This window comes from Medicago truncatula, chromosome 1, assembly GCF_003473485.1.
Source record: "Medicago truncatula cultivar Jemalong A17 chromosome 1, MtrunA17r5.0-ANR, whole genome shotgun sequence".
NCBI classification, from domain to species: domain Eukaryota; kingdom Viridiplantae; phylum Streptophyta; class Magnoliopsida; order Fabales; family Fabaceae; genus Medicago; species Medicago truncatula.
The window spans coordinates 9,302,457-9,318,497 of record NC_053042.1 but is presented as its reverse complement, the minus strand read 5'-3'; the positions used below and the strand labels follow the sequence as shown (position 1 = coordinate 9,318,497).

The 16,041-nt window shown below is 33.1% G+C and overlaps 4 protein-coding genes across 5 annotated transcripts; 3 read left to right on the top strand and 1 right to left on the bottom strand.

Moving 5' to 3' along the window:
• Positions 1–471: 471 nt before the first annotated feature.
• LOC25482309 (rust resistance kinase Lr10) lies at positions 472–2,485 on the top strand. 2 transcript variants are annotated; one of them, XM_039833627.1, is made up of 3 exons: positions 472–1,106; positions 1,242–1,760; positions 1,842–2,485. In XM_039833627.1, exons 2-3 carry the CDS (start codon positions 1,313–1,315, stop codon positions 2,354–2,356), a joined length of 963 nt encoding a protein of 320 aa, XP_039689561.1. In that variant the 5' UTR covers positions 472–1,106; positions 1,242–1,312; the 3' UTR covers positions 2,357–2,485. The 2 variants fall into 2 exon arrangements, with proteins under 2 accessions (XP_039689561.1, XP_013466313.3); XM_013610859.3 differs by having other exon boundaries at positions 1,242–2,485.
• A 3,943-nt stretch (positions 2,486–6,428) lies between these two features.
• On the top strand, positions 6,429–8,689 carry LOC25482308 (rust resistance kinase Lr10). The gene is made up of 2 exons (XM_013610858.3): positions 6,429–7,152; positions 7,374–8,689. Exons 1-2 carry the CDS (start codon positions 6,462–6,464, stop codon positions 8,483–8,485), a joined length of 1,803 nt encoding a protein of 600 aa, XP_013466312.1. The 5' UTR covers positions 6,429–6,461; the 3' UTR covers positions 8,486–8,689.
• A 747-nt stretch (positions 8,690–9,436) lies between these two features.
• Positions 9,437–12,620, bottom strand: LOC25482307 (LEAF RUST 10 DISEASE-RESISTANCE LOCUS RECEPTOR-LIKE PROTEIN KINASE-like 2.1). Its single transcript, XM_013610857.3, has 4 exons — positions 11,582–12,620; positions 11,262–11,294; positions 11,124–11,147; positions 9,437–10,985 (listed from the first exon to the last, which is right to left on the bottom strand). The coding sequence occupies exons 1-4, from the start codon at positions 12,429–12,431 to the stop codon at positions 9,742–9,744; spliced, it is 2,151 nt and encodes a 716-aa protein (XP_013466311.2). The 5' UTR covers positions 12,432–12,620; the 3' UTR covers positions 9,437–9,741.
• Positions 12,621–13,758: 1,138 nt separating this feature from the next.
• LOC25482306 (wall-associated receptor kinase 1) lies at positions 13,759–15,324 on the top strand. Its single transcript, XM_013610856.3, has 2 exons — positions 13,759–13,770; positions 14,029–15,324. The coding sequence occupies exons 1-2, from the start codon at positions 13,759–13,761 to the stop codon at positions 15,304–15,306; spliced, it is 1,290 nt and encodes a 429-aa protein (XP_013466310.2). The 3' UTR covers positions 15,307–15,324.
• Positions 15,325–16,041: the final 717 nt, after the last annotated feature.

The following is a 16,041-nucleotide window of genomic DNA, read 5'->3' as shown; positions in this document are numbered from 1 at the left end:
TTTTTATGAGACGTCCCTTGTTCGTATTAAGTATTTAAATAATTTTTCCTCAACTGAGGTACTAATAGATACTAAGTCCTAAAAGGGAAAGATCCTCCCATTAAAGATGATCTAAGAGTTTTTTCTTTTTTGACAAAGATTTATTTAAGAGTTGATTTCTCCAACACATTTTTTTCATACACACACTCAAATACCTATCAAATATCAATTGTGTCATGTCACACTAAGTTGGTGACTCATTCTACCCATTTTGGCCTTGCAATTTTAATTCAGCCGCCTAGAGCATTCTCACCACAATAAATGAGGCATAAGACCTGTCTTTCTCAGGGTCAAACTCATCATAGCATTGACCTGGACTTGGAAATTTTGGTTGTCTAGCACTTCGAAGTCATCATAGCATTGGCGTGGACTTGGAGGAATATGCAAATTAATGATATATAGCTAAGAGAATCAAGCTAGATACAACCTCACTCACACATAGAAAGATATGAAATGATTTGCAGTCACAATACTTTTTCCTTCATGATCATTATAACAGCAATAACATTAGTGCTAATACCGCTGCTTGGGAATGCCCAGAAAATCCCTACCATTGGATGTCCCTTCAAACTATCTTGTAACCATAACAACAAGATTCTTGAACTACCTGCTTATCCAGTCCCTATAAAACTCCTCATAAGTCACATTAACTACACATCGCAAGTATTAGAAGCACGTGATCCTGAAAATTGTCTTCCACGACTCTTACTTCTTCACTCCAATTTCACTTCATCAATATTTCCTTTTCGGATTATTTATGAATTTAACAATATTAGTTTCTTTGATTGTTCTTCACTAGGACAACGCTATCTAAACAGGATATACAAACTGCAGGGAGCTGAGCAGCAGGACATGATTTCTTGTCCAATTTATATGGCAGCATTTGACAACGATATAGTTAAATTTAAACCTTGTATCCTGTACCAAATTATCTCAACGAGTTTCACCCCTCGTGTATCCTGCGATACGACAAAACTCGATCTCATTGTCATGGTCGAAAACAAACTTTGACAAAGGATGCTTAAAATGCAGCAATAAATCAAAGAAGATTATTTTATCCTCCGGAGGTGGGACACATTCACTTCTATACTTGGTTTGATTTTGGAGTTGCTTCAGATTTACGAGAATTTTAGATTTACGAGAATTTTTTTTTATTATGTAGCTAAGATTTTCTTTTAAGGATGTTGAATGTTAATTTGTAGGTGCAATCATTGGCTCTACTGTGCTTGTTCTTGTATTTGGTTTTATTTTTAAAATATATCACTATTTTAAGATGAAAAGTGAAGATCATACAAGAATTGAAAACTTTTTGAAGGATTACAGGGCTTTAAAGCCAACTAGGTTCTCTTATGCAGACATAAAGAGAATTACAAATAAATTTGAAGATAAGATAGGCGAAGGGACTCATGGAGCTGTTTATAAAGGTAAATTATCGAACCAAATTCTAGTAGCCGTGAAGATTCTTAATAATGCAGAGGAAGATGGGAAGGAATTCATAAATGAAGTGGGAACCATGGGCAAGATTCATCATCTAAATGTCGTTCGTTTGCTTGGCTACTGCGCGGATGGATTTCGCCGTGCTTTAGTCTATGACTTTTTCCCAAATGGTTCGTTGCAGAAATTCATTTCTTCCCCAAACAACAAAGATGATTTCCTTGGATGGGATAAGTTGCAAAAAATTGCTCTAGGTATAGCCAATGGCATTGAGTATCTCCACCAAGGTTGTGATCAAAGAATTCTACACTTTGACATCAATCCTAATAATGTCTTGTTAGATGACAATTTCATTCCCCAAATTACAGATTTTGGTTTGGCCAAGATGTGTTCGAAAAATCAAAGTATTGTATCCATGACTGCGGCTAAGGGAACAGTAGGCTACATGGCACCTGAAGTTTTTTCTAGAAATTTTGGAAATGTCTCTTATAAGTCCGATGTATACAGTTACGGTATGTTATTGTTGGAGATGGTTGGAGGAAGAAAGAATACAAAAACAACAGGTGGTGAAGAAAATATACAAATTGAGTATCCAGACTGGATCCACAATTTGCTTGAAGGAGGAGATATACAAATCCCTATTGATGAAGAGGGAGATTTTAGAATTCCAAAAAAATTGGCAACTGTGGGACTATGGTGTATCCAATGGCACCCTTTGCATCGTCCGGCAATGAAATTTGTGATACAAATACTTCAAGGAGAGGGGGACATGTTAAAAGTACCAACTAATCCTTTCGGGCCAACAACTACAACTTATACAAATGCTAATATTGTTCCAGAACGCATGAATTTAGAGCTGGAGGTGATTGAAGAACTAGAATAGATACATATTAGTTATACATACTTATTGAATAATTGTTCATTGTCAATGACTTTGTTACTTTTTAACAAAGTGTTATATCTGTGAGCACACATTTTATTACTTTAAAAGTCTAAAATTTTATGAGAGCAATTTATTAAAGTGTAAAGTAAAGAATATCATATATTGATTAAGAAACCAAAATGCATATATTACTTGTATATCATAGTCAAGCACAAGTTTGTTAAAATAACAATCCTTGTTTTTTTCACTCTACTTTTCAAAATTCACAAGTCCCACCCAAACATCTATAATATCTGATTATTTTTTACCGTTGTTACGGTCGTGAATATGACTCAAAATTGGAGAAATTGAGGTTTCTGGAAACTGCCAATTCCGGGCCCGAATTAACACAGGTTTTTTTTAGCCTGGAACACGTAAAAAATCGAGGCCCGAATTGTCGCATTAGAATATTTCAGAAACGTATTTTTGGGTCAGATTTGTTCCAATTTTATGGGGGTTACTTTTACTATAAATATAGGCTTTGTATCAGAGTAAACCTTAAGATAGAGGGGGGCTGAAACAAGGTTTAGAAAGGCAACAACAAAACTAGGGTTTGTATAGAGTTTGTCTCTTGGCAACAAACACTAGGGTTTGAGGGTTGATTCACCTTGGAAAACATTATTAGGATTGAGTCTCTTGGTTACGAGAAGAGATTGGGGCTTTGGGTAGAATTAGACGGGAGACTTATTCTTGTAACTCATTGATATCTCTTTTGTAAAGTTACTCATCATTATAGTGGAACGGAGGGCTGCTCTCTCCCCCATACTAGGTCAATTTGGACCGAACTGGGGAAACAAATTCTTTTTTGTTCTCTCTTTCTTTCTCTCGCTGTTTTCTACTTTTGGTTTGTATTTATAATTGTTTCATACACTTTGTTTTGGTTGCTTGATTATCACTTGCTCCACACTTCAAGTTTGTTATTGGTGTGATTTTTTATCGAATTCACATTAGTTACTTTCCTTACCAATATACCATACTTACGGTTCGAATATTGTTTTGAGTTTGTGTCCATATGCTTGCCAAGAGTTTGTGTCTTATTAGCTGCATGTGATGTTTCATTTTCATATTTCTGCTTTAATTAAAGGTTAATCCATGTTTATCTCTCTGAAATATTATCGATTTTCGGTTTACCTCTATATAAAATTTTTTGTTTAGATTCAAACCCTGTAACTTGAAGATTCTTCAGTTTTAAACCTTCATGGCATCAAATTATGAAATTTAAGGTACTTTCGTATTCTGTAATTTGAGAGAATTTCAGTTTACCCTCTTTCATATCATTGATTTTATACAGTCAAAATTCATAAAGGTCCAAAATCAAAGAATCTTCAAATTACAGGGTTCAAATCTAAACAATTTTTTTTTTAAAGAGGTAAACCGAAAATCACTAATATTACATGGATTTAAACACATATTAACCCTTAATTAAAAACAAATGGACTCATGTGACAGAACTAGCCAAATTCATTGTCTACGGAGTGCGGGTAGACATGATACTTATCCATAAGAGACAGGCCAGGCCAATATCGCATATTTCGTTATCTAATCCACTATTACTTTTCTTTTCGTTTGTTATTTTTCGATCACTATTTGTCCATAAGAGACAGGCCAGGCCAATATCGCATATTTCGTTATCTAATCCACTATTACTTTTCTTTTCGTTTGTTATTTTTCGATCACTATTTGTTTAACTTCATTAGATTTGTAATCGTCTACAAGGCCACCCATCCTAATACCACTTTCGCGCTTAAGCACCTCGAGAACGAAACAAAATTTATAATAAAGAGTAAAAATGTAATAATGATATTTTAATCCAAATCTATGTCGGTTGATTTTATTTTATTTTTTTTATCACTAACTTCATTAGATTTGTAATTATCCAAGTTAATTAATAGTAAGAAATATATTAGGTGACATCGTTCAGTGAGAAATTTGCTCCCTGAACGTCTTTTATTGCTTTTGCTAGAGTAAAAGGTGCAGCTATTTTCTTTGTCTTCTTCGATCAAGTTTTGGTCTCATGAATTCTTCCAATTATTATTGATCCATTCAATTGCTATCGTATCATATCATACATATTTTAATAACAAGTGATAAAGGTACTGTTGTTTTCTTTTCCTTTCTCCATCATGTTTTGCATCTCGTGATCCATCCAATTGCTATCATATATATATTTAAATCTAAAGAGATAAAGGTGTTGTTGTCAAGTTGGTGAATTAACGTGGGGTGTATTGGATTGAATTATTGTTGTTCCAATTGCTGTGTTATTTGTTTTGTTTTGGTCAGACTTTTAGGGTATGCTTGGTTTGCAGAAGAATGTTTAAGGAAAGAAAGTGAAAGGAATGAAAGTATAAGGAAAGAATGATAGTAAAAAGTGAGAAGATTATTTTGGTTGTTTGGTATAAGAGAAAGTGGAAGGAAATAATGATATGTATATTTGTATAAGGACAATTACATCCTTGCAAAGTTTTAGCTACATATGTCATTTTAAATTAAATATTTTATCTACATATTTAGATATAAAAATTTAATTTTTTTTTTTACGCTGGGAGAATTTTTTTGTAGAGTATGTGTTAAAATCATGAATTGCTTAGTATGCTTGTAAACGGCATGATGCAACGTTTTATTACCTTAAAAAATGCAACAATGCTAGTAACATAATCAAGGCTATTACTATTGTTAATTGCATCACATGTTTGATGATGATGATGATGCAGTAGCAGCATCACTACCATACTAATTTGGAAGAAGCATAAGAATGATTCCATCCCTCTGCTCATGACTAATGCTGAAATGGAACATGTATCACTTATCAGACACTCGTTGTAAGAACAAAACTTAAAATTGTAACCTGCATGTCGACATACTTCACTGAAAATCACACATAACTTGCATTACAAGCAATCAAATAGAATGAATGAAAACTATGGGGAAAAGATGAAATTAGAGAATGATGATGAAGTTAGATAGAGAGAGATAGAGAGAAGAAAGTTTGTTGTAACTGCATTCATATTGATTGATGAATTGTATGTTTACAACTTATTTATGGAGATAACTTGTTGGTTAAGAAACTAACTTAACCAACTAACAAAGACAAACCGAAGCTTAATTAACCAACATTGTAACTAACTTTTATTCAATAATATGGATTAATTAACTAAAATCTATTATATGCTTCATACAAAGCATGTGTAGACAGATGAAATCAATAAGCTTTGCATCAATCATGATATATAAATATATGTGTATACTACTACATATATTAAAATAATATATATTTCAATACATTCAATTTTGCTATTTTACTAGAGCTAGAAAATTTGATACCAATTAAAAGCAATTGACAATAAATATTTTCACATTCAAATATCTAATCTATTTCTTGAATCGCTTCCAGCTCCAAATTCAAACGTTCTGCAACATTAATAGTAGTTTTATTTGCTGAAGCTGTAGATCCAAAAGGGTTGGAGGGAACTTTTAACAAAATGTATTAGATTATTTAATATGTGTAAATTTTCAAAAGCTACAAAAATTTGTCCCAAAATTAATATGTTCCCGTAAGGTATCCATATCTTTGTCCCAAAATTAAAGTACAAATTGATCAACAAAAATTAATATATTTGATTCAAAATTTATACCCAAAACATCAATTTAAATTGACCTATTTTTACTTATATCTTCGATAATGTAGTAACTAAATTAAATATGTACGACTCTAATGAAAGTCAACCAAATACGTTACAAATCTGTCAAAGTATAACAATTTTGACTATGGTGGGCTTCTGGAATATAAATAATAACTCATTATTATATACAATATAATAATTCACTCTCTCTCTTCCTTCAAAAAAAATAATTCACTCTCTCTCTCAAAAAGAAGTATGAACTCCCCCACCCACATGATTGCTGATTCCAGTTGTTACATATAAATTGTAAAGTATTCAATTTTGACCAAACTCATTGGCCATGTCCACTAAGCCACATGCACATTTTATTACACAAAAAATAATAGTAATCATTTTAAACTATAACCAACATCAATATAAACCTGCAAAATTTATCGTCGAAAACAATGGCAAATTTTCACAATTTTCCCTTTATAGTAGTAACTCTATTATTTCTCCTGTTAACAAAACCAGTAACATCCAAAAATCAATGCACTGAAAAATGTGGAAACCTTAAAATTCAGTTTCCATTTTATCTCAAAAACAGCATTAATCACACCAATCCTCAAGGATTTGAATTATCATGTACAGATAAAGATGAAACAGTGTTAGAATTTCCCAAAATTCCTGTCAAAGTTTTCATCAAACGCATAGATTACAAATCTCAGATGTTCCAAATCTACGACCCGAAAAATTGTCTTGCAAGACAATTATTTAAACTAGGAAACTTATCAGTTTCGCCGTTTCAGTTTCACTTCCATGAGTTTAATATACAGCGTAACGTATCTTTCTTTCGTTGTGATTCGAACAAAGAGTGTTCGATTCAGCAACGTGAATCTAGTGGTGATTTTATTGATCCTGAATTGGTTTCATGTAGAAAAGTGAGTGAAGTTTTGAATGTGGGCTGGATGATTGAGGAATGGGAAGATGATGTTACAGAGAGTTTGATTATAGAATGGTCTAAACCAAATTGTAGTTTTTGTGAAGTTCAAGGGAAGAAATGTAAATGGAAGAATGGTACTAGAAATGGTGAAGTTGAATGTTTTGTTTGTAAATCAGACGGGATTGCAAAATCTACTGTTCTTCTAATTACTGCTGGTATGTTACATTCTCTCATTTATCTTTTGTTGGTTATTTTTTAGAAATGTTGTTTTTAAGTAAGGTTGTACTTTTGAGTTAAAATTAGAAACATTGTTCAAATGTATTCAACTAAGGCCCTGTTTGGATAAACAACTTAATTTTCAGCTTTTCAACTTATTTTTCAGTTTAATATTGTTGTTTATAATTTTTTATGGTTCTGACATAATTTTCACGAACAGGGGTTATAGTTGGTTCCATGATTTTGCTGCTATTGGCAAATGTATTTCTTCGCATTTGTCGTTATTTTAAGATGAAAGGAGATGATATAGCAAGGATAGAGAAATTCTTAGAGGATTACAGGGCATTGAAACCTACAAGATTCACTTATGCTGATATTAAGAGAATAACAAATGGCTTCAAAGAGAGTTTAGGAGAAGGAGCTCATGGATCCGTGTTCAAAGGCATGCTCTCCCAAGAAATTTTGGTTGCTGTGAAGGTTCTCAATGAAACACAAGGAGATGGAAACGATTTCATCAACGAAGTCGGAACTATGGGAAAAATTCATCATGTCAATGTTGTTCGCTTACTCGGATTTTGTGCTGATGGATTCCACCGTGCTCTTGTCTATGATTTCTTTCCGAATGGCTCCTTGCAGAACTTCTTAGCACCACCAGAGAACAAGGAAGTTTTTCTCGGTAGGGAAAAGTTGCAACGAATTGCTCTTGGTGTTGCAAGAGGGATTGAGTATCTTCATATTGGTTGTGATCATAGAATACTTCACTTTGATATCAATCCACACAATGTGTTAATAGATGATAATTTGAGTCCCAAAATAACCGACTTTGGACTTGCTAAATTGTGTCCGAAAAACCAAAGCACAGTGTCTATGACTGCAGCGAGAGGAACCTTGGGATACATTGCACCTGAAGTTTTCTCGAGAAACTTCGGAAATGTTTCTTATAAGTCTGATATTTATAGCTACGGTATGTTGTTGCTTGAGATGGTTGGTGGAAGAAAGAATACTAACCAGTCAGCCAAGGAAACATTCCAAGTTTTGTACCCAGAATGGATTCACAATTTGATTGAAGGTAAAGAAGTACGGGTTAATATTGAGGATGAGGGAGATGTTAGAATTGCAAAGAAACTTGCGCTGGTCGGACTTTGGTGTATTCAGTGGAATCCGGTGGATCGGCCATCCATGAAAACCGTGGTACAAATGCTTGAAGGTGATGGAGAAAAATTAATGGCGCCCCCTACTCCTTTCGACTCCATTGGTGCTGATAGAACAAATGAAGTTATTCCAACTAGACTTCTAAATTTTGAGTTGGAAGTTATTCCTGAAATAAACTAATAGTGTGTTTGCCTTTGCGTTTAATTTCCCAAAACAACGTTCCAAAACCACGTTGCAGCAGAAGCTTAGAATTGTAGATTTTAAAAATTGCGGTGAATACCACTCCTGACGCGCGTTTCTCAATTGTACGGTGCCACCAAACAGGCTATAAATGAGTTTACTTTCAGGTTCATTAAATTTAATACATACTCAATTATACACTTATTTTTTTGTATTCTTCACATTATTTATTGAAGTGTATCAAAATTCAAAATCTTTTTCAAGTAGTTATCTGAGGTAATGAGTTGTTTGGTTACAATAATATGCTGCAGCGTTGTGCTATTTTTGTTACATCAGTTGCAGACTATAATTGAGTTAACTGAATTATGTTATGACTGCTATTAGTTCAAGACATTCATGTAAATTTTATATGAAATAGAAATAAGAGAATTTTCTCAAGCCGATAGAGCTATGAACTATACATGCAAGTGTTGACAAAATAGGGGCTAAAAAAAACAAGTAATAATTAACATTAAAAGTGTTTAAGGTGAAATATTTTCTGTTAGTCAAATATGATAGCTATCCCTTAGTCAAATAATTTGGCTACATTTTTGTCAAAGGTAGCTATGGTTTAGTTTCTTGAATTGAGATTGTTTTGTAAAGCATTTGTTTATATTTTCCTTTTCAACGAAAGGCCTGCCGCAGCCTGGTGACTCAGGCAGAATTGACCGAACTCGGTTAACAACTTTTGTGTATTATTTTTCAATTTTTTTACTTTTTGCTTTTCACTAATCTAAAAGTGTAGAGATTTTTCGTAGTTTCCCAAAACTTTCCTTACTGCATAGTTTCACAATAAGGGAAGGGTTTTTGAATTGTCAATATTCTCTGTCTAAGCACTAGCACCAACAAAGTGATTAGATTCTCACAAGAAATTAACAGTTCTTGAAAGTGTACTTTGGTGCAAACAAATGGTATCGAAGTTGACGGTTCAAGTATTCAGAGCAAAATTATATATTGAATGTCTCACAAGATAGTAGTTTGAATGTACAACAGCATGAAGTAAATTACATTTTGCACTACAAAAAAAAAAAAAACAAGAGAAACAAATAAGGAAGGAAAGAATGATGAGCTGAAGAATGAAACGAATCCTTATTTCTATGCCATAGGATGGAGTCGAAAAGAGGACCATGGTCGAAGCCTAATAGTTTCATACCAGAAACTTACACAGTTAAATAGCAGCACCAAAGTTCTGCTGACATAATCTGTGTTTGTCAAGATCAATCATCCAATGAATAATTAGTTGAACTTTGGCCAATGCTGGTGGAATCACCCCATGATGTATGATCAGAGCTAATTTCATCATGATGTTTATAATTTTCATTTGCATAAAAAGAAGGCCTTGGAGGCAATTCAAGGCTTTCAGTTTTCCCTTCAAGCATCTCAACTACTTTGTTCATTGAAGGACGATCACTCGGTTTCAACTGAATACACCAAAGTGCAACCATAAACATCCTTTTGGCTACGGTCATTCCCTCTTCGGAGACATCTTCCATTATTTCAATCTCTCGCTCTTCTTTAAATTGATCATAAATCCAAAATGGGAAGTAATGTTGACTCGAATGCGCTGCGTTAGGGTCCGAGTTCTTTCTCTTACCTGCCATTTCCATCAAAAGCATTCCAAAACTGTATACATCAGCTTTGTACGACACTCCACCAATATTTTTGTAGAACAATTCAGGAGCCATGTAACCCAAAGTTCCTCTTGCCGCAGTTAACGGAACAATGCTATCGTTCACAGGGTAAAGCTTTGCAAGTCCAAAATCCGAAACCTTTGGAACGAAATCTTCGTCTAGAAGAATATTATGAGGCTTGATATCAAAATGTAGAATTTGCATATCACAACCTTGATGCAGATACTCTATCCCACGAGCTATTCCGAGACATATTTCATATATTTTCTCATAACTCAAAGGATCAACTCCTTCTTTAGGGAAAATGTACTTATCCAATGACCCATTTGGCATGAATTCGTAAACAAGTGCACTCTTTTTTCCTTCAACACAGTATCCAACAAGACGTACCACATTAACATGATGTATTCTTCCAATGGTCGCAACTTCGTTGATAAAATCTTGTCCATTATTAACATTTGATTTTGTCAACATCTTTATCGCAACATCGGGCCCACTTCTTAGCTTTCCTTTGTATACAGCACCAAAACCTCCTTGACCTAACTTCACTCTAAAACCTCCGGTCATTTTCTTGATTTCTTTATATTCATACCTAATAGGATTTAGATTGCTTTCTAGCAAAAAGTTTTCAATGTTATCATACATAGATAAATGTCTCCTTCTCCATTTATAGATAAATAGCACAAGTAGAACAATAACTCCAAAGAGAAATCTGATTCCTATGAATAATGGTATAACATTTCTTCCTATAATTATTCCTCCATCAAAATATTCTAGTCCAACAGGATTGTCCAATTGTCTTGTGCTAAATGTGATTCTACTTCCAAGTCCTGCATTGATATTTAATCATAAGAATTAGCAGAAGTAGCATGTTTCATTCTGATTTAGTTTTATTCAAATATAAAATATGATAACAATTTTTATGTGACTCAATTTAATGTATAAGAGAATAAGTAGAAGGTTCTTACCAACAAAAATGCCTCTAAGATAAGCTGCAAAAAACAGAAAATAAAAGTAAATAAGTCCATCAAATTATATACATATATATTTTTATATTCTTATCCTAGCTATTTAATAGAGAAACAATAAAGGAAATTAATCCATACCACGAGTATAACCAAATATCTGGTCTTGAAGTTCTGAAACACCATAAAACAATAATATAGTTAGCTTATAATTCAAAAGACTTACATGGACCAACATTTAAACATTTGTTTGTACAAGTTAATTATGTCTGTTTGAGGGAATTTCAGTCATAATCTTCTTGAATGATGCACAAGATTAGTTAGTTATCTATGACAAAATCAGTTTTATTTCAGAAATAAAGTTTAAGAAGGAAAGAATTGAAAACAGTATCATTAGAATCTATTTTGAAAATAAAACCAGTTTTAGAAAACACTAAATCATGTCAAAATTTCATACATACCGCACTTATCAGTTGTTTGGTAAGCATAATGACATAACTGCTTATTACATTGAACTTCTCCTTTTTCTTCATCAACAACCTTACAACTTGTTCCCTTTCCACATCTATCTTCACAGATTACAGGCAACCATGAAACCTCAACTCCATCAACTATCATCCCATGAATCTCATCATAAGTAACATTCTCTTTCACAGTCTCTGATTGTGCCTTACCCAATGTAGCCACCATAAAATCACACCCAACCTTAATATCCTCAACACGATACTCAAACAATGATGGTTCCAAAACAGAATACACATGATTAGTACTACTATTCCCATGTCTGCTACAACGACTCGTGTCCACCTTAACGTACCGTGGATCTTTTATTGGACTTGAACAATTGAAATACGCTATTCTCAATGGATTTATTGGATCCAGAATGAACGGTTCAGATCCAAAATTGTCTTCTCCAAAAAGAACATTATTAAAACTTTGATCATATAAAAAGTACCGTGGGATAAAAGAGCAATTAGCATCTTCCACTGCACCCGCGTCACTTAATCGAATTTTAAATCCCTTGTAATCAATGTGTTGTACATAGTATTTCCCGGAGAACATGGTTAATGATGGACCGTTTTTGTTGCAATCTAATTCGTACCTTGTGTCTCCGCAGTGATTTGGATCGGTTTTGAGACGAAATGGATATGTTATGTTGCGAATTTTGCCGCAAGATGAAGTTGGACATGGTTGGTGATGCTTAGCTAGACAATTTTGATGGAATAGGATAAAAATTGAAGCAAATATTTTTACCAATGTTTGTAGTTGTACAAATGATGAACAAGAAAATTGAGCTTGTCTTTTCATCATTCAAGTCTTCAAAAAAATATGAAATTTTTTAAAACAAGCCCTCATGAGAAAATGTTGTGATTGGTTTATGTTTTTTAATTTTATAAATGGGTCAATCATTTATCATTAGGTTGCCACCATATCTAGCTGTCTTTGTTTCTGCTTTCTCATTGTTGACTTTTTTTTTATTCTTTCTTTCCTACCATATCCATATTAAATTTTGCAAGTTGCAATATGATATTCTCTTTAGGCACAACAAACAATAAAGAGTCGACAATAGCATAAAAACATGTCTAAATTAAATGTTCATTGATCATGACTCTAAAATCTCAGTTTCAAGAATTGACTATGCCCATACTTTATGTGTTTATAATAGTTTTGTTATTTTTGTCACTGTGCAAATTTGTTGAAGTACAATAATCTTGACTGATGGCGTTTAGAAGGGTGGGCGCCTCTATATGAATCCAGATGTGCACGAAGTATTCAATTTATCCATGGAAATGAAAGCGCAGTCCACTGAATCGACCCCACATGCACATTTTATAATAGAAAAATGATTAATTATTTCGACTGTACAAACTTCCTAAGTATTTTGTCACAATCTGGGTTCTACTAGTTTTTATAGACCCTTCTTATTACTTCTAATTTGGAATATGAATATGTCAGATCGATCTACAACAACCTACGATAAAATCTTCGATAGGACAACATACAACATTTTTTTAAATAGAGAAGATTTGGGTTTTTACACAAGTCTTTTTTAATTAAAAAAGGTCAGACCGTGAGCTATAAAAAAGTCTCTTAGTCTTTTAATTCAATCTACTTAAATAAATATGAATATTATTATTTATTATTGATATTATAATATTATATTTTGTACTTTAATTTGAGTTAAATTATAAATTTGTTAACCTTTTGAGTAATTTAATCTTATTTGTGTACACATTTTCTACATATTTAAATGTATTATATATTATACAAAAGAATTGAGATAGGATATAATATATAGTTAAATTCTCTAAAAATTCATGTTAAATTATCAAAAGAGGGTTTAATCTCATTAATCTATTAGTTCACTATCTGATTTAAACTTGATCTCATCAGAACCATTCCAAACTTCTAAATAATTCTTTGATGAGATTTTAAGTCACACACAACATCACACAATAATTTTTTCGTCAATATCTATCATTTGGTTCATTTATAAATGGGTCTTGATTGTTTCGTGAGACATAAGTTATTTAATTTATATGTTTCATTGTATTCATTAATCATTACCTACTACTTATTTTCATTGTATTCATTAATCCCAAATTTAATTTTTTTTCCACGAATTATTATTAATGATATGAAATTGAAGGTACTCGGTAAATTAACCTCATGAAGTATATTAAGAAAATGATGGTATAAACAAAGTTTATACATAGTTGATGACAATCATCATGCGTATAAATTAACTAACTCTATTGTGTAACTATCATAACTGTCCTAAACAAATAAACTAGGCAAGATATGTGTCTTGTGGCACATGTCACTATATAACACCCACACGACACTGATGTATGTTGTTAGATTTAATAAATTTTATTTTCCTAAACTATTAACGGTGATGTGTTAGTGTCACTGTTTTACTTGGAGTCAATGTTTGTCTGGGTGTTTCATACAACAAATTTTGATTGTAGGAGCAAGTGTGGGTTTTATTATTCTATCTGTGGCTAGTTCCTCGTTGTACATGTTATATCAAAGAAGAAAACTCTTGAAACTAAAAGAGAAATTCTTTAAACAAAATGGCGGTTTCATTTTGCTACGCCAACTTTCTAAAAGAGAAGACGCATCAGGAACTACTCAAATTTTCAAAGAAGATGAACTTAAGAAAGCTACCAACAACTATGAGGAGAGTTTAATAATTGGCAGAGGAGGTTTCGGTACGGTTTACAAAGGAATTCTAGCAGACAACAGGATTGTTGCAATCAAGAAGTCCAAAATAATGGATGCCACCCAAGTAGAGCAATTCATAAATGAGGTGGTTGTTTTGTCCCAAATAAATCATAGAAATGTTGTCAAACTCTTGGGATGTTGTTTGGAGACACAAGTTCCTTTACTAGTTTATGAATTTATTAGCAATGGTACCCTTTTCGATTTGATGCACACTAGTATTGAAAAGGAAAATAATGCAATATGGAAAACGCGTTTAAGGATAGCAGCGGAAATAGCAGGAGCTTTATCATATCTACATTCATCTGCATCCTTACCAATTATCCATAGAGATGTCAAAAGTGCCAACATTCTCTTGGATGACAATTACACTGCAAAAGTGTCTGATTTTGGTGCTTCAAGATTGGTTCCACTTGATCATACTATGATAGCCACTGTGGTACAAGGAACTCTTGGCTATTTAGATCCAGAATATATGCAAACACACCAACTAACAGAGAAAAGTGATGTTTATAGCTTCGGGGTAGTACTGGCAGAGCTCCTAACGGGGGAGAAACCTATTTCTTTTAATAGACCAGAAGAAAACAGAAGCCTTGCAATTCACTTCTTATCTTGTTTAAGAGAGAATCATGTGTCTGAAGTTCTTCAAGTTGGTATTTTGAATGATGAGAACAAGGAGGAGATTAAGGAAGTTGCTATTCTTGCTGCAAGGTGCTTGAGACTTAAAGGCGAGGAAAGACCTAGCATGAAAGAAGTGGCTATGGAGCTAGAGGGGTTAAGGTTAATGGAGAAGCACCCTTGGACAAAATCAGAGATAAATCTCGATGAAACTCAATCCTTGCTTCAGGGGGTGTCATCCAACTTTAATTATGAAACTGGTGATAGCAGCAGCAACCATGAATTTAGTGGGTACGACAGCTTGAAAGTCCATGCACCAATGTCCTTGGATGATGGAAGATGATTATGAGTGACACGTCGAATCTATCACTTTGATTTTAATTTATGTTAGATTGTGTATTGTGTATTATACATGTATGAATGATCCAATAAGTTCTGGAAATAGACTTTGTATTATATATGTAATCATGATCCAATAAGTTTTGTAACTAGACTTTGTATTATATACGTATAAATGATCTAATAAGTTCTGTAAATAGACTTTGTATTATATATGTATGAATAATCCAATAAAATTAGTAAAAATACTTTGTATTATGTATGAATTATCCAATAAGTATTTAATAATTGTGGTCTTTTATAATAAAGGCTCATGTAATATGGTATATAGGGGATGGCCATGACCTCATGCAAACAGTGTAAGACTGAAAGATCAACGCTAAGCAGACAAAAAGGTCATCTCATATACCAATACAATATGCATAAACTTGTAATTGAAGAAGGTTGGTGGATTTGGGGGATTTAGGGTTTCTGGCTTTGATGACGAATTTTGCGATGATGAAGATGAATTTGATGTTCGAAAGATGAATTTGGATGGTGATGACAATGATTATGTTGTGATGATGACGATTTTTGTTGGTTTTGGAAAAAACAAAGAGAATTTGCTTCAACATTTTTAGTTTAGGCAACGAGAGAAAAGTGTGGCTGAAAGCAGAATAATCGTTGCCTAAATGTTTATGTGACGGTTTTGCAAGCGTAGTTTACACGGTCGTCGCCTATTCCTTTTGACAACATTTTT